Here is a 22,578-nt window from a genome sequence, read left to right as displayed (position 1 = left end):
TTTGGGCAAGTGGAGGAATATCAATACGTATGAGTGGAGGTGCTCATGGTATGGCAGTTAGGTTCAAGACAAAAGATGGAATCACCGCCTTACATGCAAAGAGGTCTTCTTTCCCGTTTGCCATGTAAGGGACACTCACTCCAACCAAGAGGGAATGTGCGTTGTTTAGATGAGACCCAACAGATTTATTTATTTATTTATTTATTGCTTAAGCACCATCTGTGATGGAAAACTAACATTGCTTATCACCATTAACACACCATCCACATTGTGAAACATCAAGTTTGTGGGGTTGCTTTTTATTTTTATTTTCTAGCGGTAAAAGGGAAGCTGATCAGAGTTGATGGGAAGGTGGATGAAATCCCGGAAGAAAAACCTGTGGGATGCTGCGCAAGACTTCAAAACTGGGTACAGGAGTCATCTTGCAGTAAGACAATGACCCTAAATAGAAAGCCAGAGCTACAATACAAATTGCCGGTGACAGATGCTCGCCATCCGATCTGGCTGAGCGTGAGCTATTTTTCAAAGACAAGTTTCAGTGTCAAAGATGCTAGAGACTCAAGCCGAACAGTTGCGTTTGCAATATCGTCACGACTTGATAAAAAGGAATAATTGGCTGAGCCCGGGAACAGAGCCCGTTATGACACTGACCTTTGCCTTTTGAGACCGAGGGTCCGGTCCTGTAGCTCAAGCAGATGAGCCATCGGTCGGCCGACATCGTTCCGCTGGATGCTCCTCACCACACTGTGCAGCAGCTCCTCCGTGAACGCCTTCTCCTCTGTCGGGACCGTTCGGGACACAGAGTAGCCTACATCTCCAAAACCACACACACACACACAAGCCAGTCAGCATAATGCCGTTTTCCCCTTAATGACAGATTTATGACTGACCTGTTTGTTTCGCATTACGCACTTCATTACATGACACTTAACTACTATGCGCGGCTACCCTATGCCAGTTGAAATAAAGACAACAATGGCTCATCTGCTAATGACGGTTAAAATACTGACTTGTGTTTTAGTACAGCGGCTATGCCTTTCTTTAAATCCGAATGTGTGTGGAGGTGAACATTCACAAAACCAACAGCCACATTCAAATACAGTGCAGGGATGTACTTATCCTTTCTTCAGGGTCACATATACAAGGGGTAATTTCACCCACTAAAAAAGAAAAGCCATTGGGAAGTAAAAGATGACTTTTCACGGACACGGATGCGAGCACAGAGAGGACGCACGCACAAGAGAGCAAAGACAACCCAAGTTATAAAGCAGAAGTCTGTGGCCAGAAGACAACACTCACTTTCTAATAATAGAGTACATTTAAGCCCTGAAAGACAGAGAGCAGACAGAGCCTGTTAGCAGGAGACGGCTGGCTTGACCAACAACACGTTCCTTCAAAAATAAAATTACTACAACAGAGCCCAGGACACACTCTATTTAGGACTGACAGTCATAACAGGAAATTCACATGAAAAATAAAATCATACGACTGACATTTGAAGTGAGTAATCAATTGTAAATGATTTGGACAATTCTGACACATCGCCATGAAATGCTTGAGATTTGTGGAAACGTTTGTCATGAAATAGTCATATATTTACATTTAAAAAGCCGAGATATAATAGTGAGTCAAGCGTGCCCACCCTATAAATAATACTCTGCTGAAGGCACCTTTTGCATTCAATCATTTTGGGTGGGAATCTGTCCAAGCACATCTTGAGTGAATACTGACCACATCTTTGCAACACCACTGTAAATGCGTCATGGTTCGACCGAGGATTTTCCAACTGGATGAGGTCTGACTGGGCGTGTTCTGAAACTTGAATTACGGTATCTCCCGATAAAGCCGTTCATTTGTGGGTTAGGACCTAGGCTCCAGATTGTGTGCGCTAAGGTGAAATTCATCTTTGTATTCAGAGTCATCGTCGATGCCTGACTGTTTCATGCCAAAACTGACATCAGCCCAGTTGCTTGTTATTGACTGGAGTAAAGCATGATACTGCCACCGCGATCCTTGACTTTATTAATGATGTTCCTCCGTTGATGTCCAGTGGTGGCCTTGTTGCAAAGATCCAAGCTCTGACTGAGACCCATTATTTTCAAAGCTGAATTTTCTATTTGCACTAAATCAATGGCTGGTGTAGCTGTGGATAACAATGTAGAGTATATCATGCCCTTTCTACCATCTTTCCATTTTCCGATCCACTTTATCCTCACAGGGGTTGCGGGAGGTGCTGAAGCCTATGCCAGCTGTCTTCGGGTGGGGGACAGCCAATCGCACGGCACACAGAGACGAACAACCATCCGCACTCGCACTCACACTCACACTCACAACTAGGGACAATTTGCCATGCCCAGTCAATCTGCCATGCATGTTTTTGGAATGTGGGAGGAAACCGATTTACCCAGAGAAAAGCCACGCAGACACGGGGAGAACATGCAAGCTCCACAAAGGAAGGCCGGAGCCAGGATCAAACCCACGACCTCTGCACTGTGAAGTCGACGTGCTAACCACTGGACTAGACTTTGAAATGTGTTCCACAGCATTTTCACAATTACTTTTCCCTAACAAAACACTTTCAGGTGATTGTTTAAAAAAAATATCTATTTTTGTTATGCTGCATCTTAATGACTATAAAATGTCGGCCGAAATCCAAACGGCCTGACCAACAAAGAAATATGACTCACTGTACGTATTCCAGAGAATGTAAAAAGGCTGAACGGGGTCCTGCTGCAGCTTCAAGTTGTCCCACAGTATCTGGATCAACACATGTTTGCTGTCCTCTAACATCCACTGACGAGGGATCTGCAGAAAACAGAGAACTGAGTTTCTTGTCTTGGTTGTGCTGTAAAACATTTCTCACCTGGGATTCCCTATTGCAGTGTTCGGAAGTGAGAATGAGTCCCGGCAGGTTGCTGGGTAAGTCCAGCCGTCTGAAGTACCACACAAGGTTCCAGAAGATGATAGGATGGTGGTCCACCATGTCAGCCTCAGTAATTACTGGGTCGCCCTCATTCTCCAGAAGGCTCTCCAGCTCCTTCCACAGCACCAGCGGGCTCAGGTACGGAACGGTCACTGGCTCAGGGTTGTGGAGACGCCAGTCCATACTCAGTGGGTCCTGGACAAAAATGATAGTGGAAAGATTTTTGATCCACAAATAATATTAACAACAGTGACGAAAAAGCCAACCACATCAGCCTTACAAGTTTCAAAAATGTTTGTCAAGGTCACAGAAATTGGACAAATGAAGCTCCTTTTTTTGATGAGCAGCAGTCCTCGTCTAAGCGCAGGTCAGCCGAACAATAATGGAAGTCAGGCATATACAGAAAAAACCCCACGCAATTATGGTAGAACATGCAATCTCCACAGAGGTACACGATACAATTCGCACGACAGGTTAGCTCTATCCTCTAAATGTAGAATACATGCTCACTTTAGGTCTCCAACATTTAAATAATTGCATATACCGGTATTTATAAGATTATTAAAGTACAAGGTTATCTGTGGCATGCACCTTTGGGGATTTTTAATGATCGCGTATTATTGGAAATAATTCACAATTTCTCATCTTGTTAAAATGCAATGTTGCTGACCAAATGTATCTAGATTTGACTCGAGATTATTTCTCATTATGACCCAAAATTGTTTTTCATTCAGCATGAAAATGTTCGGGTCAAAAATAATCATTTTGACAATACTGTACTCTGGTATCAGTAGTGTGGCACATACAGTGGTTTCATTCAAGCGGCTGGGTAAACTGCCAGAGAATGGCACAAAATGGTTGCACTGGGATGTTTGCTCAGCTGGACCAAAGGCACTGACGCTACGGGCCATGGCCAATCCAGAAGAAAAAGCCCCGTGGCGCCACTCCGAGGGGATCTTGACACCGTGAGATCTCATAGATCGAGGTCTGTGGAGAAATAACCTTCTTCCAGTCAAAAGTGCACCATATCCAAAGACACTCGGTAAAAGAATATCATGACATCTTTGTACCTCGATCTCACTGAACGGTCTTGGATAGAAATACTGGGGGATGGTGGCGAGATGGCAGCGTTGGGACAAGGGGTGGACAAGGTGGATGTCCCTGTGCCAAAGCCCGTGGAGGCAGAATATGAAGAGCTCATCGCCTCGTCGACAGATGCGCTTCCCTTTAAGAACATCCTGAGAACAAAAGAAGGGATCGAGTCACATTGACAATCATCATCATTGACCATGCTATGATAGTGGACTTGTACACTGTGCATCTGGATGCCATGACTTAAAAACTATATTTTATTACCTGCCGGGTCCTCTCGTGTCTCTAATCTCCACGTTAAGAAAAGGTAGGAAAGGGTTTCCGCAGAAGGGACAGATGGTGTTTAGATTGGAGTCATCGGCTGTCCAACCAGCCATGATTTCCTCATCGTAGACCAAACAGTCACATGTCTTACACCGTGAACAACTTGATATCAACAGCTGGGGGGGTGGAAGAGACAAATTGAAAATACTTTGAGCAAAAACAAATAAATATTCGATATTTCGACAGTATATGCACACACACACGCGCACACACACACACACACACACACACACACACACACACACACACACACACACACACACACACACACACACACACACACACACACACACACACACAGGGTGTCTGTAAAATCTGGACACATAGATAATGAGATCTTTTTCATTTAATTCAACTGTTAATTAATCATATTAAAGATGTTTCATGAATAAAAAGTTGAAGGTATGCATAACGTTTGAAGTTGTCTTTCATGTGTTCTACATATGCGCCAAGGACTTACGGACACCTTATTTATATTTCATATATAGAGATTTTCATAACTCCAGAATGTCCATCTACTTGATAATGCAAACAGAGTAGATAGAAAAATTCAAGTCTGCTCAGCCAAGTGTTACGATGAAGGGACAATATTTCATACAAAATCAAAGTACCGGTAATAACTCTGTCATTAGGTTTATTACAAACAAATTGTGCCGATTGTGTTCACCTCCATTGCATAGTTATTGAAGATGCTGGTGTTGCTTGTGTAGTGTGAGGAGCCCACGTCTGACTTGTCTGATAAAGGGAAGCCAGATGGTGAGAGGTCGCCTGTAAGATTGTGAAAGATGGGAAGAGTATGTGGCAAGATGACGCATATGACAGATTGATGTTAAGGCAATAACGTGCACCAATACATCAATGGCAATTTTCAAGCAAACCTGAGTGAATGTTCTCAGCATTTAAGCATTAGAGCGAAAGTGGCAGTCATGTTCATGTATTACTTAAAATGTAAGGATTTACTGTACCAGAAAGCAGAGTTGTTGGTCTTCTGTGGCTTGGTGATGCAGTGGGACAGTTTAGTCGACTGTGGAAAGGGCTTGGTCTAGGACTTATTCGAGGTCCCTTTGGGTCTAGAGGCCCATTCTTTTGTGGGGAAACCATATCGCTCTTTGACTCCCTTTTGTGCTCCTCATCTTGATCGTAGAAGGAATCTGGATCCCCAACGTCGAGCTCAGACCCACTGAGACGGTGAGTGTCCTGCATGAGCAGAGATTGGAACATCATTGATAGAACAGCAAGCTCAGACAGTGCTCACACGTGTAATCAAGTCACACAAAAACACTGAATGGCGTAAGAATTGAATTACATTTTTGGCACAGAAACTATAGCAATTCACTACAGTACACATGATGAACTTTAACACTATTAAAGATTAAATTGCATAACACATGCATGCACCGCAGTTATAGTCAAGTTGAAGCCCTCCCTGCATTATATCTGTTCAAACAGCAGACATACTTGCCCACTAGGAGCTTCATGCGAGTGTTTAACTTAGTGATGTCTAGACATGTTCCTATTGTCCCAAATTATGATGGTGCGAATTTAATGTTACACAAAAAGAGCATTTTATGAAGATGCATGCAATTTACTCATATTGGTTATTAGTTCAAAATATATTGTTCAACAAATTTTAGTAAGCCAGTCTGTTTCACATTTCCATTTTTATTTTAATTTCAGCAATCTTAAGAAAACGGGGAAATGAACAAGCAATACACATATCCACAACTCCAAGGTTCATTTGAAATATGACATATCAGTCAATATAAACACGGAGTGATGTCTTGTTAACTCATGAGTGATGCCCTCTAGTGTCTAAATGCTATTACTCATTTAGTGAATGCTATTACTCATTTAGCCACTAGAGGGAAGCAGTACTCTATGAAACATCACTCACCAGTCTACGAGACCTCAGTCAATGCAACACGTGTTCCATTGCGCCCAACCTGCGGGCCAGACGGCACTGATTTTATGACAGGGGCCGAGGGCCGGATGAAATTCGACCGCGGCCGGATTTGGCCCCCGGGCCGGACTTTGGACATGCCTGATGTACAGTGATTGTCTTTCACCAAAATTAGAATTTTTTTTTTTGTCAAAGCCATGGCTCGCTCTCATTTTGTGTTCATAATACCTGTGTGCACGCCTTCAAGAAGGACACATTTTTATAGGTTTACCTTGGTCGGTGTGGTGTATGTAGACAGACGCGAGTACCAACGGCTGGCCTTCTCTGCCACACCTTTCCCAGCAGAGAACATACTGGTTTTGAAAACATCCAGTGTTGGTGTCAGCAGTGTGTCAAGAACAAAGGAGGAGGAGGATGGTGAGGGAGTTGCGACTTGCATCCTGCTTGTCTTCTCTCTATAGGAACTTGGGCGCGGGCTCGGGCAAGGACTAGGGGTGGTGCTAGCGCTGCGACGGGGCGGTGACGACCACAGACGTTGACGTGATCTGAGCTGGGGGGTCGAGGGAGGGTGGAAGGTGCGAGACCGTGGCACCGCTGTGGTCCGAAAGGCGGAGCTATGGGGTAAGCTAGCTCTTCGAGTAACAGAGTGTGAAAAAGGGTGGAAGATGAGGGGGCTAGTCGGGTCCTGCAGATCCACACTTGGTGTACGACTGCTCAGTGGGCTCCCCATGTGCTTCATGTACAGCTCGATCTCCCGTGCCAGATGCCTGTTGGCGGTGGGTGTGCTGTCATCTTGTGGGCGCGGATGCTCCTTTTGCTGCTCTGACTGTGACGCTGCAGCTAGCAGGGATAGAGGGTCATAGCCCGTCGCGATGCCTGTGCGATTCGCAGTTCCACTCGGTGCCACATTGCTCATGCCACAGAAGCTGGGGCTGCATTCAACATCCTTCTGATGAGATCTGCAGGTTTTTTGACAAGTCATTCCAACTCCTGTGGTAGTTTTATCCAAATCCAAGTCCTCCAAATCAAAAATCGCTTCGATATTATGTGTTTCCTCATCACTGGAGTCGTTCTCCTCGTTGACAGCAGTCTCCTTTAAGCCACTCAATTCCAATGACTGAGGCCTCTTGCTCTTACCAAGTTTGGTATTAGAGAGAATTTTTGCATCTGCGCCAAGATGTCCTGCTATTTTAACTGGGTCTGTTTCACCCTGCCTCATACCCAGACCAAGGACGGTGGTGGTCTCTACTTTGTCACCACTCATGTAACGGCCCCTCACACCCTGCCAGTCAAAAGCCGAGCCACCGCCAACAACTTCTTCCAGAGTGCTCTTGTGTCTCCTGAGCAAGCTATTTGACTGGATCTCACCGATCTCTTCCAGGGAAGAAGTGAAGAGAAGATCTGCAACATGGCCTAAAAAAGGAAGCAGGAGAGAAGCCTTCATTTTACAGTGAGTTTCATTTCACTCATTTGGAAGGCGTCTAGCTACTAATCTGAGCCACTATATTGGATCGGCCAGTATTTTGCCTTTTATGCACATTTTGTGACTTCTCAGTTCTTAATTCGCTGATCCGACTGAATTAAGACATTGCAGTTGCAATGTTTTTCACATACACATTTATCTGTGGCGGGATGCCACAATATTATTTTTGATCACCACTGATACTTGTGGTTCAATATGTTACAGCTCTACAGTATTAACCTTTTTGCTACGCGAGATGCCGCTCTGCTCCTCTGATAATCCATACCACTGCTTCATTTTCTTGTGCGATACTGAAAACACAGTACCTCCAATGACTAAAGTATAAAAATCTCATTATCAGTTGGTCAATCAATCTTAGCGGGATCTGACCAGCATCAATCACTCCATGGCACACCAGCAGGCATAATGGCAGTCTCATTGCAGTAGGCTCAGTGCTATTTTGGTTATTTGTATTTTTGCAATGAAACATCACTCCAAAGTTTGGCAAATCTTGCTCTGCATACAGTCAAGAGGATCGTTTGAGTTTTGGATGACACTATGAAAAGAGTTATCAGAAGCGAACCTTTCAGAAATATATAAAGATCTCAACATTTAACAATAACACAGTACCAGACTACAATACAAAATCAGTAACCCAATTCACTTCATTCTTCCATGCAGGTGTTATGGCTCATGAATCCACAAATTATTCATTAAAATAATTTTGAAAAAGTTGACTTATTATTATTTTGAAACCAGTGGCAATGTTGGTAAATATGCAGTTCTGCTCATTTGTTAACAAATAAATGTTTAATATTCAAATCAGCATGGCAAAAATTGCTAAACGTTGGTAAAAAAACGCTTGAGGTTACGTCCGTTGATGCACAGTAAAGAGTACCATACACAAGTGTATACAGTTAAACAAAACAAATAATTTATATAGACTTATCCCATCTTATGATCGGAATGGTAATCGGCTTATTTAAACTTGCTAATTAACAAACAAAAAACAAGGCTCGCCTTCTAATTTCCGATTTTGTGCACAAATGGGGAAAAAAACAGGCGGTGTGAATCTGTGCATCAGTCGTTCATTCATTTTTCAAAAGATTTTTTTTAAACCAAAAAAATGTAAGATTAAATGAATTCTCACTATTCCTAAAGTAAAGTGAAAACATGGAAAACATAATTTTTCCAACTTCTGATTTTGTGCACAAATGGAAAAAAAACCCGAGGCAAACAGTCTCTTCAGAATGCCCCGACCCCTTTTCATCAATAAATCCTCAACGCACCCTCCCAGCAATTAAGATTGATTTTTCATGTAGGTCCTGCTTTTGAAATCTGCTACAATTATTTCATAGCCTAAGTTAGACTACCAATATTTATCACCAAAGATTTTTTTCTATTTACGTTTGTCTTCAACTAAAAAGTGCACATTTGAGAAAAGTCTCCTTTTTCCTGAGCTACATAAAATCCTTGAAATGTTTAAGGATTAGGATCTATCAAGTCAATCATCTCAAACCTTTTATTGTAATTGGGAACAACAGCTCACTTCAACTCACTCCTAACTCGAATGAAGACAAGCGGAATGGAAATACATGTTACAGAAATTATATTATCAGTCACTTTTACCTGTGCGTGAGGAGATCTTAGCTCTACATTTCGGATTGTCATATTGACAACTTCTTACAATGCCACGGGAATGCAAGGAAGAATTGATCTCCACGTCCAGCTGAGGAAGACAGTCTTTACTTCCCTTGGTGCTCTCTGTTTCTGACACTACAAATATAAAAAGCACAATTTAAAATCCTGTGATAGAATAGACGGCCAAGTTATTTTACCCCAATTAAACAAAATATCAATAGGTATGACATCAAATAGATTACTGACAAGAACTGCAGTCGCTCTCTTTCTTATCCTTGTCAGGAATGGAATCCTGTGCACAGCTGTCTCCCCTGCGAACCTCCTCTTTGGACAGTGAATTGTATCCCAAATCTGATTGATCTCCTAAATGGAGACAAAATGGCACCATTAAATAATGCAATAGGAGGAAAGATGAGAGGGACAAGACAAGCACCAAGGTAGCTGATGGCAAACCAAACAATCATAGAGTTCACAGTAGAGTACAAAATGCCTCAGTTTACAGTTCGCTACGATTCTAGTGTACAAATAAATTAAGCAAATCAACGGTTGAGACCAATTGCTTATTTCATACTAACAAAGAATCAATTTGCAGTGGTTGTTTTTTGAAGCAGCATTCCAAATTGTCCCTAGGCGTGAGTGTGTGTTTTGGTGTGTGCCTTGCGATTGGCTGGCAACCGGTTCAGGGTGTCCACCGCCTACTGCCCAAAGACGGCTAGGATAGCCTCCAGTACTCCAGTGGATGGATGGATGGATATTTTTGAAGCTCCTCTTCCAAACATCCGTTCATTGTAATCTCTAAATAAATTAAGAAATTGTATAAACCCGTCATCCCTTCTTCTGACTCTGCTGTGAACCATCTTAGCCTTTAAGCCTCCCCTGCACATTTAAAAAAAAAATTGATAAGTATTTGCAATAATCAACGATAAATTCAGTTCGTGGGTGACCATGCCAAGAATAGCAGAGGGACAAACACAAGTGCGCCCCAAGAAAATGACTGACTGAAGTTAAGAAGGTCAGAGATCTGAGAAGAAAATGCCAGAAAAATACTGTAGCAATGAAAGGGCTGAAAGAAAACACAAAGAGTTTGTGGGTCAGTTAAGGTGAAGAGAGATGGTCAGAAGGAAAGAGACTTTTACCTGGTTTCAGGGTGGGTTTTCTGTGCTCAGAGCCCCCCCTGCATGAGTGGGCCCAGGCGCCCACATGGCTGACTGCATGCAAGAAGCAACATAGGCAGGGCCAAAGTGAGGGGCAGCGTTAGAGACAGAGCAGAGCAGAAACCACAGCCACAAAACCATGAAGAGACATGAAATGATATGAAGGAATAAAACCAGTCAAAGTGGAGTGAAATGAAGACGTGGCCAGTGGTGTAGTGGGAGGAGACAAATAAGGAAGGAAGGGTGTTTAAAAAAAAAAAACGGTCAAAAAATGTGTCGTGCAGCAAAAGACTGTGCCATGCCATTGAATTTCTACCTGTGCTAGATCTATCATCACTGGGATCTACTTTGATGGTGTCAGCGGTGTAAGGGCCCTGCTCGTTCAGGTTTGTGTCAGCAGTGCTATCCAGGCTGCCGTGACTAACAGCATCCATGTCGCTGCCATCTAAAAAACAAACAAACAAACAAAAGTACCACTGGACATTTTAATTTCAGTTGGCATTCAAACAGCATTTGAGGATTCTCACTAAACCACATTTCAGAATACGTTTGAGAATTTCCTCTCAGCGAATTTACCTGACAGCGGGCTCTGCGGAGGAGGGGCATGTTTCCGTAGTGAGCGTTTGAACTGAGCAACACCCAGAACAACATTCCTCAGCTTCATCCATAGGAAGTAGCCTCCTCTCGTGCTGGTTGGCCATGTGCTTTCCAACACCGCCTGTCAAAAAAGAGGATAGAGAAGATTATCACCTCAGAATGGGGCACGATACAAAGCAGGCTGATATCAGCTGATCGCCTTTAACCAAGTCTTTGTGTCTTTTTGCAGTTTCTTTCAGAGATGTCAGGGGTAGTAATAAGATAAGATATCCTTTATTCGTCCCACACTGGGGAAATGTACAATAATAATAATAATACAGAGACGAAAATGTTAATGACAACGCTGCAACTAATAAAGTTAAGGTCTACTCCACATTCTGTTGTCTTCGAGTTTTACGATTACGGTACCTAAATGACAAGTAACAATGCTGAAAAATGACATAACATAATAATTACATATGACTAATTTATAATTCTCAGGGATATATGCGAGTACCTTGTTGTAGTAGCCATATGTGATTGCATTGGGGTGGACTCCTGCTTTCTTCATCTCAAAAAGGACCCTGACAGCAAGGACAGGCTGACCGTATTGTCCACAAAGCTGCATCAGCACTCTGTAACACACCTGTATAAAGGTGAATAAAATTGTTAAGACAAGATTAAGTAACAAAAGTTGACTGAACAGCCAAGGGCTGAAAAACATGACATTAGGACATTCTTAGAATTCATCACCTCATCAGGTGGCTGCAGCTTCTTAGACTGCATCTTACGGAGGACGTCATAGGCGGTACGAAGTGCTCGCACCTTCGAATGGCAAACCTTCACATATGCAGGCAAGCAGATAAACCAGAGGCCATAACAATGGCGTAGAAGGCACATGGACCACAGCTTTGGGATGGACGAGTATTTTTTGGCTATTTTCTGGGCTGATTTAATCTCCTGTGGGCAAAAAGGAATGCATGGTGAAAAGAAGCTATGAAGTTAAAATTATGGATTGGGAAGACTGCCAGTCGTACTTTTTACACGCATACTATTTGAGTAAAATTTTTATGACATTCGTTCAGAGAGCAGTTAGCATCACTATGAACATATAGTGTAATAATGTGTAAGCAATAAATCTTTTTTTTTTTTTAATCTAGTTAGTGTTTTCACAAAAGCTGCAGCTGAAACGAAACACTTTACAGAACAGTTATTATTAAAAAATGAAATACAATCTAATAATAAAATGAATCATAATGATTTTGGGGAACATATTCTCAAACATCTTTCTGACTCTCACATTAACCATTTTATGTAGTAATGAATTTTTAACAACAAACAAAAAAAAACCCCATCCGCTATTAATTTAGGCACATGATTCATTTTATATTAGTTGTTGTTTTTTATTTTTGTTTTTTATTCTGAACATGCAAATGATATAAACCACATTACATGAACAAGCAATAAAAAAGAGAATATTTGCACAAAACGTCCAGTCAAAGCAACATAGAAACAAAATAGAACAGCAATTTAGCAAGTTCACTTACATGTCCAAAAAGGGGTGAGACTACCGGTAAATGCAATTTATTTACTCCCATGTACCACCTCTTTCTCCTTCAATATTAATATATTATCTACTTCACCATTTAATATTCATTTTTTATGTCCGCATATAATCACACACAACCACACCCACACACACTAGAAGCCCGAAATTATTCATACTCCAGACTCCACAATGATTGTACAAACATATTGAATACTTATCTCCAAGATTCACAAACTGTCTTCTGTCAGTCAAATAACTCCTCATTCAGTCCAGTACCCTTCCCCTGACACCATAATCGCTCCAGTTTCTTAAAGAACATATTGTGGTGTATTGTATCAAATTCAGTTTTTTTTTATATCTATGAATATTCCAATAGTGTATCATTTTTGTTCCAATGAAGCAGTAATTTTCTCTACTGACGCTCCTGTAGAGTATTAATGCCAATATTGTTGATTTGATTCGCCGAGTACCATGATTTGTGTCTGTGCAAGTAGTTATCCAAACTATTATTGAACAGCTTTTCGAATGTTTTTTAAAATTGTAGTAGTAATGAGACATGTCGATAGCTTCTGAGAAGGTGTTTGCTGCCAGAGTTATAAAATGACCTAAGCTATGTTGATTTTAGTAGCAGGCTGCTACTGTGACATTCACCTGCTTGCTGCGCCGAAACATGGGTGCGGGGCTGGTGGGACAGCTGTGCCTGGCATTGAGGCGAGAAGCTGGGGTCTGAAGTCCTTCCACTGGGTCGAAGAGGTCAAGACTTAAAACTGGGAAGCCATCATATCTGATGAAGAACATGCACACAGACATTATGAGTCAAATCATTTTTCACACATTACTTGAGACTGTTTCTCTATTGTAACTCGGGTTCTTGACAATATATTATTTTAGCACTGGGAAGCCCTGTTTACTTCTCTTTTATATGATACCCAATTTGTAATGAACTTTTTTTTATTTTTACTTCCTTCAATTTTGTTCTACCTGTAGCATAGTGTATGCTCTTCGCTTTCATGCAGAGGAGGCAACTCTGGAGGTGTGATGAAGACCGTGTGCTCACTGCGGTAAGATTCATCAGTCTCTATCAGCCTGGTTTCCTCTGGCCTGTCACCATCTACCTGCAGAGAATAAACAAACATGATGGTACAAGGACATCATTTCACTTCCAGTACATCTTTTAGGTTGAAACCCCAGATGAAATGATACGGTTGGACGTATGACGTTGACAGATGCCAATATCACATCACACAGATTTAACAACTGCTGCTTACTCAATTTGAGGCCCTTGATAATCTTTTTGAAAAAACACTTTGAAATCTGTGAAGACCCAGTTAATTCCTTCCCAGCACTGTATTTCATAGTTTAAAATATTTCTTATTCATTTAAAAAAGTTTAAAAACATTAAGAAATTGGCAAGTAGCCAAAAAGGAAGAGAAATACCCCCAACAACAATAATACTATACCTTGACCCCCTTTTCAGCACTCCGGTCAGCGCTGTACAGCTGCTCACAAAGAGACGCAGACAGAATAGAAAAAAAACGGGTGAATGAAAAGTGGATTAAAATTGAAGACAGTAACAGCAGACCGAATTAATAACAGTTGATACAACATGAAAGGTTTGCTGAAGATAAAAGTCAGACTGAGATGTTAGCCTATGTAAACAGTGTCATTTGGCAGAATTCAAATTAAGTTTAAGCTTTTGCGCTCTCATTTTGAATGAAGTGATTCTGCTCCTTTATCGTTCCATATTCACACGTGCATCCATTCAACCCTCATCATCGCCAGTGATGTATAATCATCAACAGCACTGTCATAAACAATTGGCTTCATCTCTTAATGGTACAGTACATATTTTAGTTTTATTTACTTTATTATAGTATTTGCATTTTTGATATTATAGAGTTTGCTGTGTGGGGGAAAAAAAAACCCACACACATTTTCTGCCCTGAAAAAGCTGGCCAGAGACCAAAGACGGAAGGTATGATCGAATAATGTGGTCGGATAATCATTTTTTTGTGCATGAACACACACGCTCTTGGTGCATCGCTAATCCTGGAAAACCAACGGCAAAGTTGTCGTTCTCATTGGATCATCAGGTAAGTTTATCAGCTCTCATATTATTCATCGATTGAACAGTCCAAAATATTCAACACCAAACCTGTAACATTTCATATTTGGCAATTTTCAACATGAGTAAGCCATGCTACGAATCTAACAGCCATAGCCAATTGTATAAAACAATGCATGTCTCGTGCATGTTCGTGAGGAGCATTGCATTGGTCAGAGACGCAAAGGAAGGGGAGGGTGGAGTCTAGTGGTACTAGCACCTTCAACATCATATACTACATGTTTAAGCACTATACAATTCAGTTTTATTACTGTGCTGTTCTGATCTATTTTTTTCTCTCTGGGGATCATTGTGGAATCACATTCTTATTAATGAAGATGCTCACTTTTTCCACACAGTCATCAAAGAAGGCCAGACTGGCATCTTTGTCGCTAACAAAGGAGCACTCCTCAATAAAACGAATGAACATCTGGGTTTTGGTCATCAGTGAATAGAACTTCTGATGGGAGCGGTCACGGCTCTTCAAGAACCCTGGAGACAAAGATGATAATGTTTTGTTAGAAGTGCCACACATCGCTCATAGTACGGCTCAGCTCAAGTCTCTGTAATATGTTTGATAATTGTAAACCCAGTAAAACAAGGCTGGATTTTCAAAATGTCAACATTTCTCAAGAGCAGAATTCATTGAAATTAAACAAAAAATGTAAATGTAAATAGAAAAGAAAAAACAGACACATGTTTCAAAGGAGAATGTAGCAATTGTAAACCACTTGTACGCATTTAGGTAAGTTAATCCACCCTGAGCTACAGTACATCACGACTGTGCGTTCAGCTCTGTAAAGACAACATTTAACATTTCTCATTTGGCATGTGGTATGTCATCTGTCAAACAATCACATAACTTCTGTGCCTTGAGAATTTGACTGACACATTTTAATCAAGAAATGTATAGCTGTTATTTTTGTTGTAAAGCAAAAATAAATACAATTACAATTCATTAGAATACAACACGATACGGTTAGTCTAAAATCAAACAGTAATAAAAATAGGCTATTCTCTTTTGCTGATCATAATACCACAAAATAATGTTTTGTCACATTTAACATTGGCAACAGCTATTCTCAAAAGAATAAAGTATGATATCATGTCATAGCCCCAAATGAATTCAGCTGCAATGTTCTCATCATGAAGGGCCAAACAGAAGACATAAGCAGCTGATACGAGAACTTGACAAATCTTTCGATTTCAAAACGACGAACAATTTAGCACATTGTGTTTTTTTTTAAGCAGAGGCCTTAATGATAACTGACAAATTGGATGGATTCAACTACTCATCCGTCCATTCTCAAAAGCACTTGTCCTCATTCGGGGCACCGCACCAGTGGACTAGACCTGATCCCAGCTGAAGTTGGGTGAGAGACAGGATACAGCCTAAACTGGTCACCAGTCGTATGGTTCATATGGATAAACAACCATTCACCCTCACTTGGCTGGATAGGGTGTATTTTTTTTTTCATTTGTGATGCAATTATCATGCTACTAGAGTAATATGATGATGTACAGTATGAACAAAGCACATAACTGAATTGCATGCTGTAAATTGCATTTTGGTATGCAGTAGTATCAATAGTTTCTATTATGGGACAGTGGTGGGAATTTAAGAGGTGGTTGAAGTCTGGTGATTCAATTGAAAGCCCAGGTACCAAATGCACCGCTGGACACTGACAGGGAGTTATAACTGGGAGGCAACTCACACTAAAATGACAAAGAGCTCCCCAACCGCTCATTAAATTTCCATCAGAGCACTTTTTAAATCTCGTAAGAAATCAGTCAAACGCGAATATAAAAATGTTTTGTCTTCTGGTGCATTATCCTAGCCATCATTCATCTGATACTGATACAACAGGGCTTCTTTTGTAGAGAAAAAGCAGATACGGTGTGAACTTGATGTAGATGTAAGTGTGTGCACTAGTAGGCTGGTGAGTAAAAATAGTTGCTGTGCTCCAACTAAAATATCTCCCCTACCTTGCAAGTCAAAAAGTGAGCTGGCATCTGTGGCTTTCTCAGATGGTGCCTGGGTGATGGGACGCAGGAAGGAACGGTATCCCTTTAAAATGGCTGCCATGAAGCGCAGAAAGGTTTCCTGGATCTCGAGCTCCACAGTATGGAGACTTTTCCCACAACTTAACTCTGTTAAATCACTCATACCGAGTTCCAGCAGGCTATCAGACCGGTGCTGACCTGAGGACGGAGAAGTCAAGAAATAAACAAACAAATAAATAAATAACACAATAAATCACAGCTGGAACTAGAGCTATAAAATTAAGATACAATAACCTCATGTGCTCCACTGTGTCTGCTACAAAAGCACTGTCAGGGGACAGGTTTCAATGTGTACCGTGTCAGTCGGTACTCACCATCAACTAGTTGTTGGTAGAGATTGTTCAGCACATTCATTAGGTTTTTACAGGCTTTCTTGGGCAAGCTCTTCCATGTGAGGGTACGCTTATCTTCATTACTAGAAAATAAGACACTGTTTCGTTGTAGTTGAGCTCAGATCATATTGCAACAAGTCCTGCACCGCAAAAAAACCCCACCAAAGATTGCCGCCTCGGCTATACCACTCAGAACTAATGATTTGTACACATGTAACCATTGTGCAAATAGTGGGGTATTGTTCACAATGTACTCTTCATCAACAACTCAAATATTGCATAAAACACACAAAAAGATCAATTCGTATGTGAAGGCAGATAATCAGAATGAACAGAAAGAAATGGATAAAAAGTTCACCTTTCAAAGAGGCTGCATCCATTTAAATTGAACTGTATACAAATGTTGGGAGAATTAAATTGAGGGGGGTGCACTCACTGGAATATGGTGTTTGTGTCCAGGTCCACACAGCTCACATCTGGTGGCGGGTCATAAAGTTCAAAATAACGAGAGTCCACTCCTACGATGAATGGGCATGGGGCACTCAACACATCTGCCAGTGCCAGGGGGCAAAGGGGAATATATGGGCAAGGCCAGTGGAAGGGGAAGATCATCTGAGGAGAATGAATATTTCAGTTGTGCATTTACTTCAATTTCTGGTTTGCATCTACAGTCATTTATTTTGGTCATTGATGATGAGTGCATCATTTTTGGGAATACGAGCACATACTAGGTTAGATCCATCTGAAAAAAGAAATCGATCGCATGATTGCAAAGATGTATTGAAAGATACAATTGGAAATGACACAAAGACAAGTACCTAGATCTGAATTTAGCAACTTACAGATACCAAAGCTTCGGTTACACTGGTCAGCACTGCCGGTCGTAATGAGTGAACCAGAATCTTTTGTTCAGTGACAGCAAACACCAGCAAGGTGACGGCATTCTCTGGACCCAAGTTCTGGAGTAACGTGGAAAATCGTCCACCACTAACAAAAGAATAATCTGATTTATGGGCCTTGGAAAACAATCTATTCTTTCATCATTAAGAGAATGACTACGTTCACAAAATGAATGGGACTATGAAACCTACAATACAGGAACTCCTGAAACTCTTACCTGAGTGGTAATGGAGAAGATACGGGCTGGCTCAACATCAGACTGTCATGAGGGGAAAGCTGTGGAAATGATAACATCAATAATTAAGTATGCAAAGATAAAAATTAAAAAGAGATTGGTACAACACCCATACTTTGTCTTTAGACATTTTAGATAAGATCATAATTACAAAAGATCTCAAATGTCATCCTTTTGTAGCACTACAATGAGGATTAATCTACTCTTAAAATCAATGTTTACCTGCACGAGGATGCGAGGCCTCTGAGAAGACGGGAAAGGAACTTTGTGCATGAAATGAGAGATGTGCCTGTGAAAAAAAAACATCAGTGAAAAAAAAGATATCTCGTATACAAAAAAAGATCCAAACAACATCTGAAATGTCAAATACAAGGGTATTACTATTACTGTCCTTCATTTAGATGATGAGCTTGGTCTTAGCGTAAGAGACCTTCCGAACCATGCCTGCAACCTAAATTCTCGCAGGATTTGTGAGTTCACACAAACCAGAGAATCCATCATGTCCCATGCCCGTTGATTTGCTCCAAGCAATCACAATAGCAACAGTGCGTTTGGGGTCGGGCTATGCGGTTCTGATGAAAACTTTTTTTCGGCTTGAATCAAAAATCAACATTGTGTTAGTTATGACGCTCATTAACCGCATATTTTCATGGCAAAACCGATATCTATCACTCAATACCATGATTAAACCTGGGTCAATTATCGAGATAACAGAACTCAGCACATCAAAATAAGGTGCATGCCGGTGACCGTATTGCTCAGGCAAATGTGGGAGATGTAGATTAAAAAAAGTCAAAGACACAGTATGGAGAACTCACTTTTCAATTGGCAGGGCATGAGGGCCAGAGATGGAATAGCGATACAGAAAGGTGAGGAACTTGCGAAAGGCATCGAAGAAGGGCCAGTGAGAAAGCAGGCAGATACATTTGTTGGTGTAGACAGAGCAGGTGCAAGAAGTGGTCTTGTTGGTGACATCAGTTGGGCTGTTGCAAGGGGAAGCTTTGGGTGCCTCCGTGTTAAGTAGACCCAGCTGGGAGCTCTGTTGATCAGTGAGACACTCCTGTGGGTAGGGCTCATAGAATTGTATGGCTGCACCGTATACCTGAACACAAAAAGATGTGTGTTGATTAATAGCTCACCATCTAATAGCCACTGGATAATGTTACCCCTTACATCAATCCGATGATGCAATGTTTACATATGCCGTTAGTATCGTCGTGAGGTTTACCAAGCTGCTGGGACTGGGACCCTAAAGAGAAGAATGTGCAACTACTTTGTTGCTTTCTGCACTATAAAATAACATCATTGTTCCTGACTTGCGTCAAACAATTTCCCCGCCCCATGTCGAGGGGAAGAGAAAAAAAGCAGCAGGATTACTGACTGCGACACAGCAAAATAATGGGAGACGGGTCATCATTTCTAGTCTGTTTGTGTAAATTATCCTGGCTCTGACACTTTGAGGGCATTATGTTTTTCTGTAAAGTGTGTGAAAAAGAAGGGTATTCAAAGGCTTTCACGAGAGGGAAGGTGGCCAGTATTGCTGAGGGATGATTTTCCAAAACTACATTGTCTCAACCATGTCCATGTGGGCGTATGGGTAGCGGATGTAAAAAGACAGCAACAAAGTAAACGTGAGGCCATGGCTAGATACATTGAAGTGTGGCTAGGAGATTTGTTTTAAATTCTGTTTAGCAACATTGGCTATGAGGTTTCATGACACAGTGCCATCGCTTCAAGTTATTGAATTTTTGTGACATGACCCCTCCCCCACCCTCTTATTTTTTTGCTGTTTGTATGTAGACCTTTTCCCCAAAAGGTAATTAATTTTTGCATTTTGTGCACAAAAACTTTCCTGCACCTGGGTCCTTGGTCATACCGCAACACTAAAAATCCAAATGAAGGAAACACACCACTCTTTTACTGAAAATCAATGTAGGGGGTCAAACAAGCAGAGGTTAGTGGAGCTGGTGATTACATTTGCCCCAAAAACTGCCATGGTTCCCAGAAGTATGAAACAGTTTTGGACAGATCAAAGCCCAAAAGACCTTATCAACAAACCAACTAGGTTGTTTGCGAAATGCGACAGGCCTAAGGATAAGTGAGTATCTCTATGTGTTGTGTGTTATTATGAGGAGTTGACTACAGGTATATATTACTCAAAATGTGACTGAGGAATATGTCTGTCCATCCATCCATCCATCCATGTTCTGATCCGCTCTTATCCTCACAAGGGTTACGCGGGGTGCAGGAGCCTATACCAGCTGTCTTCGGGCAGTAGGCGGGGGACACCCTGAACCGATTGCCAGCCAATTGCAGGGCGCACAGAGACAAACAACCATCCGCGCTCACTCACACACCTAGGGAAAATTGTGAGTGTTCAATCAGCCTGCCATGCATGTTTTTGGAATGTGGGACGAAACCAAGAGTACCTGGGGGAAACCCACGCAGGCACGGAAAGAACTTGCAAGCTCCATCCTACCTTTTCTCCAGAGGCCCCAGTTAGGACAAATGTAGAGAAAACAGGCAGCGAGTATTTGGTGTTAACGGGCCAACACTCAATTGTGGCCCCCATGGGAAGGCAGAAGAGAGGAACAGATTCTGGAAGTGGGAATGACTCATAGTCCTCCTCTGGATATCTGCTGAATAATCCTATATGAGAGAAAAAAAAAGTATAACTTCACTGAGCCAAAAGAAATATTATCCTTAGCTAAGGTTACCAGTGCTCACATGGATGATTAGTCAAATTATTTTATTTTCATTTACAGGGTTTATAGGACACTGATTGAAAAACTGTTGTCACTGAGCTAAATATACATTTCACGAAAATATACAGTACATTTGACATGTGAAAAGAAAAATGACAACTCTTACGTGGCAAAGATATACAAAAAAATGCTGAATCACGTCAACTCTGTGCATACTTGTATTTTATTAGTGCCATTTCCACCTAGAGATAGGTATAAATAAACAGAGCACACGGGGTACAAGTGTGACCTTTACTCAGTTTAAGTTATTCATGTGGACTGAATGTTGAGCAATTCAACTATGTCAACTGAAAATTAGAATACAGTTGTTCTGGGCTCAGGTAACGACCAATCATGGCTGTGCCACGATTGGCCTAGATTGTTCGTTTCTATAATAGCGGTCCTCCAAAATATGCCTCAACATGAAAATGGTTGCTAAACAGTGCGGGGACTGCTGCCTTGGCTCCTGGCGACCTAATGGGGCAACCACTCAAAAGTCAAATCTTGGTATATAAAAGACTGATCTAACAAATCTGTTCAGGGTACGCATTTATGCTATGCATATTGCTCCAATTATTTCAATTATTCAGCTCACAAAGACTTTCATTGTCTCCAGAAGTGTCTATGCCCAACGCCAAATTTTACCTGCTTTGTATGCTATTGAGTTGGTTTTGGTCACAGACTTCTTATAACATAGGTAGACAGAGGAACCCCACTGAAACAAGAACACAAGAGCATAGCATATTATTTCATGTCAAACACCAGAATATGTAAGCACCAAACATCCCTTCAATTGAATCTTACCATACTGCTGTTCAGATTCTTCTCCACCTTGCAGAAGGTGTGGGGAGGTGTCTCTCCTTTGCTTGGAATAATGATACAGATGTCGGTGACAGCCAGAGCAGCGTGCGGTTGGCTCTCAGGTGCCCTCCGGTAGGTGACGTAGATGCGCTGGGATGAGTTTCCACTGATGTTGGCTGGGCGACCAGAGGGGGTTGTCTGGATAAGGTGGCAGCCCTGCTTTAGTCGCTCTTTCCACTCATAGAGGACACTGTGTGAGCAAAATCAATGCAGTAATCACTCACACAAAACGAATGAATAATGGTTATTTATGTGATTACTTAACAGATGAGGATTACAATATCATTGTGTGGAATAGGTAGACCTCTACACTTATAAACAATGGATAGCCGAAACCGCGGAGTTACCAGAAGCAGAAGGCTGTTAAATTGCAAATCACTCCCTTGCATGCAGGTGTTTGCTTTCGTTCTGTGTTTTTATGATGCAACATCAACTTCGCTCCAGTCAAAAATACTTGGGAAGGAAAACACTGATGGGAGGAGGGGGTGCACATGATTTATTATTTCAGTACCAGCCAATTCTCGACCAAGTCTGAAAAGACGTTTAAAAACATTTTTGGGAGTGAATGAGTAAAGTAGTTTTAACCTCTACAAACTTTACATTTAAAAGCAGCTGGTAGTCTTTGATAATTGATAATTAATTAACAATCAATAATTATAAAGTATTCATTATTTCTAAACTTGTCAAGATTTGCCAATCAGAGACAGAAGAGGTGAC

At 41.4% G+C, this 22,578-nt stretch overlaps 1 protein-coding gene and 2 long non-coding RNA genes across 6 annotated transcripts in view; 1 reads left to right on the top strand and 2 right to left on the bottom strand.

Moving 5' to 3' along the window:
• Positions 1 to 22,578, bottom strand: part of LOC127599844 (uncharacterized) — a 114,452-nt gene that overhangs the window by 51,076 nt on the left and 40,798 nt on the right. The gene's annotated exons all lie outside the window — the stretch shown is intronic.
• LOC127599695 (C-myc promoter-binding protein-like) overlaps positions 1 to 22,578 on the bottom strand; it is a 49,279-nt gene that overhangs the window by 1,860 nt on the left and 24,841 nt on the right. The window contains exons 3-33 of one of the 4 annotated variants that reach the window (XM_052063827.1): positions 21,805 to 22,051; positions 21,646 to 21,715; positions 20,736 to 20,905; positions 19,075 to 19,358; positions 18,479 to 18,545; positions 18,239 to 18,297; positions 17,964 to 18,108; positions 17,558 to 17,733; positions 17,104 to 17,204; positions 16,712 to 16,927; positions 15,072 to 15,217; positions 14,082 to 14,120; positions 13,603 to 13,736; positions 13,273 to 13,405; positions 11,826 to 12,032; positions 11,590 to 11,718; positions 11,073 to 11,214; positions 10,813 to 10,941; positions 10,479 to 10,550; positions 9,589 to 9,705; positions 9,331 to 9,477; positions 6,511 to 7,652; positions 5,305 to 5,536; positions 5,007 to 5,107; positions 4,280 to 4,455; positions 3,994 to 4,161; positions 3,730 to 3,910; positions 2,864 to 3,118; positions 2,688 to 2,805; positions 1,300 to 1,326; positions 652 to 814 (exon numbers count right to left, since the gene is read on the bottom strand). In XM_052063827.1, the coding sequence (XP_051919787.1) occupies positions 652 to 814; positions 1,300 to 1,326; positions 2,688 to 2,805; positions 2,864 to 3,118; positions 3,730 to 3,910; positions 3,994 to 4,161; positions 4,280 to 4,455; positions 5,007 to 5,107; positions 5,305 to 5,536; positions 6,511 to 7,652; positions 9,331 to 9,477; positions 9,589 to 9,705; positions 10,479 to 10,550; positions 10,813 to 10,941; positions 11,073 to 11,214; positions 11,590 to 11,718; positions 11,826 to 12,032; positions 13,273 to 13,405; positions 13,603 to 13,736; positions 14,082 to 14,120; positions 15,072 to 15,217; positions 16,712 to 16,927; positions 17,104 to 17,204; positions 17,558 to 17,733; positions 17,964 to 18,108; positions 18,239 to 18,297; positions 18,479 to 18,545; positions 19,075 to 19,358; positions 20,736 to 20,905; positions 21,646 to 21,715; positions 21,805 to 22,051 (5,493 nt within the window). The remainder of the gene's footprint in view (positions 1 to 651; positions 815 to 1,299; positions 1,327 to 2,687; positions 2,806 to 2,863; positions 3,119 to 3,729; positions 3,911 to 3,993; positions 4,162 to 4,279; positions 4,456 to 5,006; positions 5,108 to 5,304; positions 5,537 to 6,510; positions 7,653 to 9,330; positions 9,478 to 9,588; positions 9,706 to 10,478; positions 10,551 to 10,812; positions 10,942 to 11,072; positions 11,215 to 11,589; positions 11,719 to 11,825; positions 12,033 to 13,272; positions 13,406 to 13,602; positions 13,737 to 14,081; positions 14,121 to 15,071; positions 15,218 to 16,711; positions 16,928 to 17,103; positions 17,205 to 17,557; positions 17,734 to 17,963; positions 18,109 to 18,238; positions 18,298 to 18,478; positions 18,546 to 19,074; positions 19,359 to 20,735; positions 20,906 to 21,645; positions 21,716 to 21,804; positions 22,052 to 22,578) is intronic. The other 3 variants (XM_052063829.1, XM_052063828.1, XM_052063830.1) reach the window with 3 other exon arrangements.
• Positions 2,922 to 4,639, top strand: LOC127599822 (uncharacterized). The gene is made up of 3 exons (XR_007962174.1): positions 2,922 to 3,061; positions 3,804 to 3,908; positions 4,022 to 4,639. It is a non-coding gene; the product is annotated as an uncharacterized LOC127599822 (long non-coding RNA).

Source organism: Hippocampus zosterae, chromosome 4 (assembly GCF_025434085.1).
Source record: "Hippocampus zosterae strain Florida chromosome 4, ASM2543408v3, whole genome shotgun sequence".
NCBI classification, from domain to species: domain Eukaryota; kingdom Metazoa; phylum Chordata; class Actinopteri; order Syngnathiformes; family Syngnathidae; genus Hippocampus; species Hippocampus zosterae.
The sequence above is the reverse complement of the archived record's forward strand: the minus strand, read 5'-3'. Positions and strand labels throughout refer to the sequence as shown.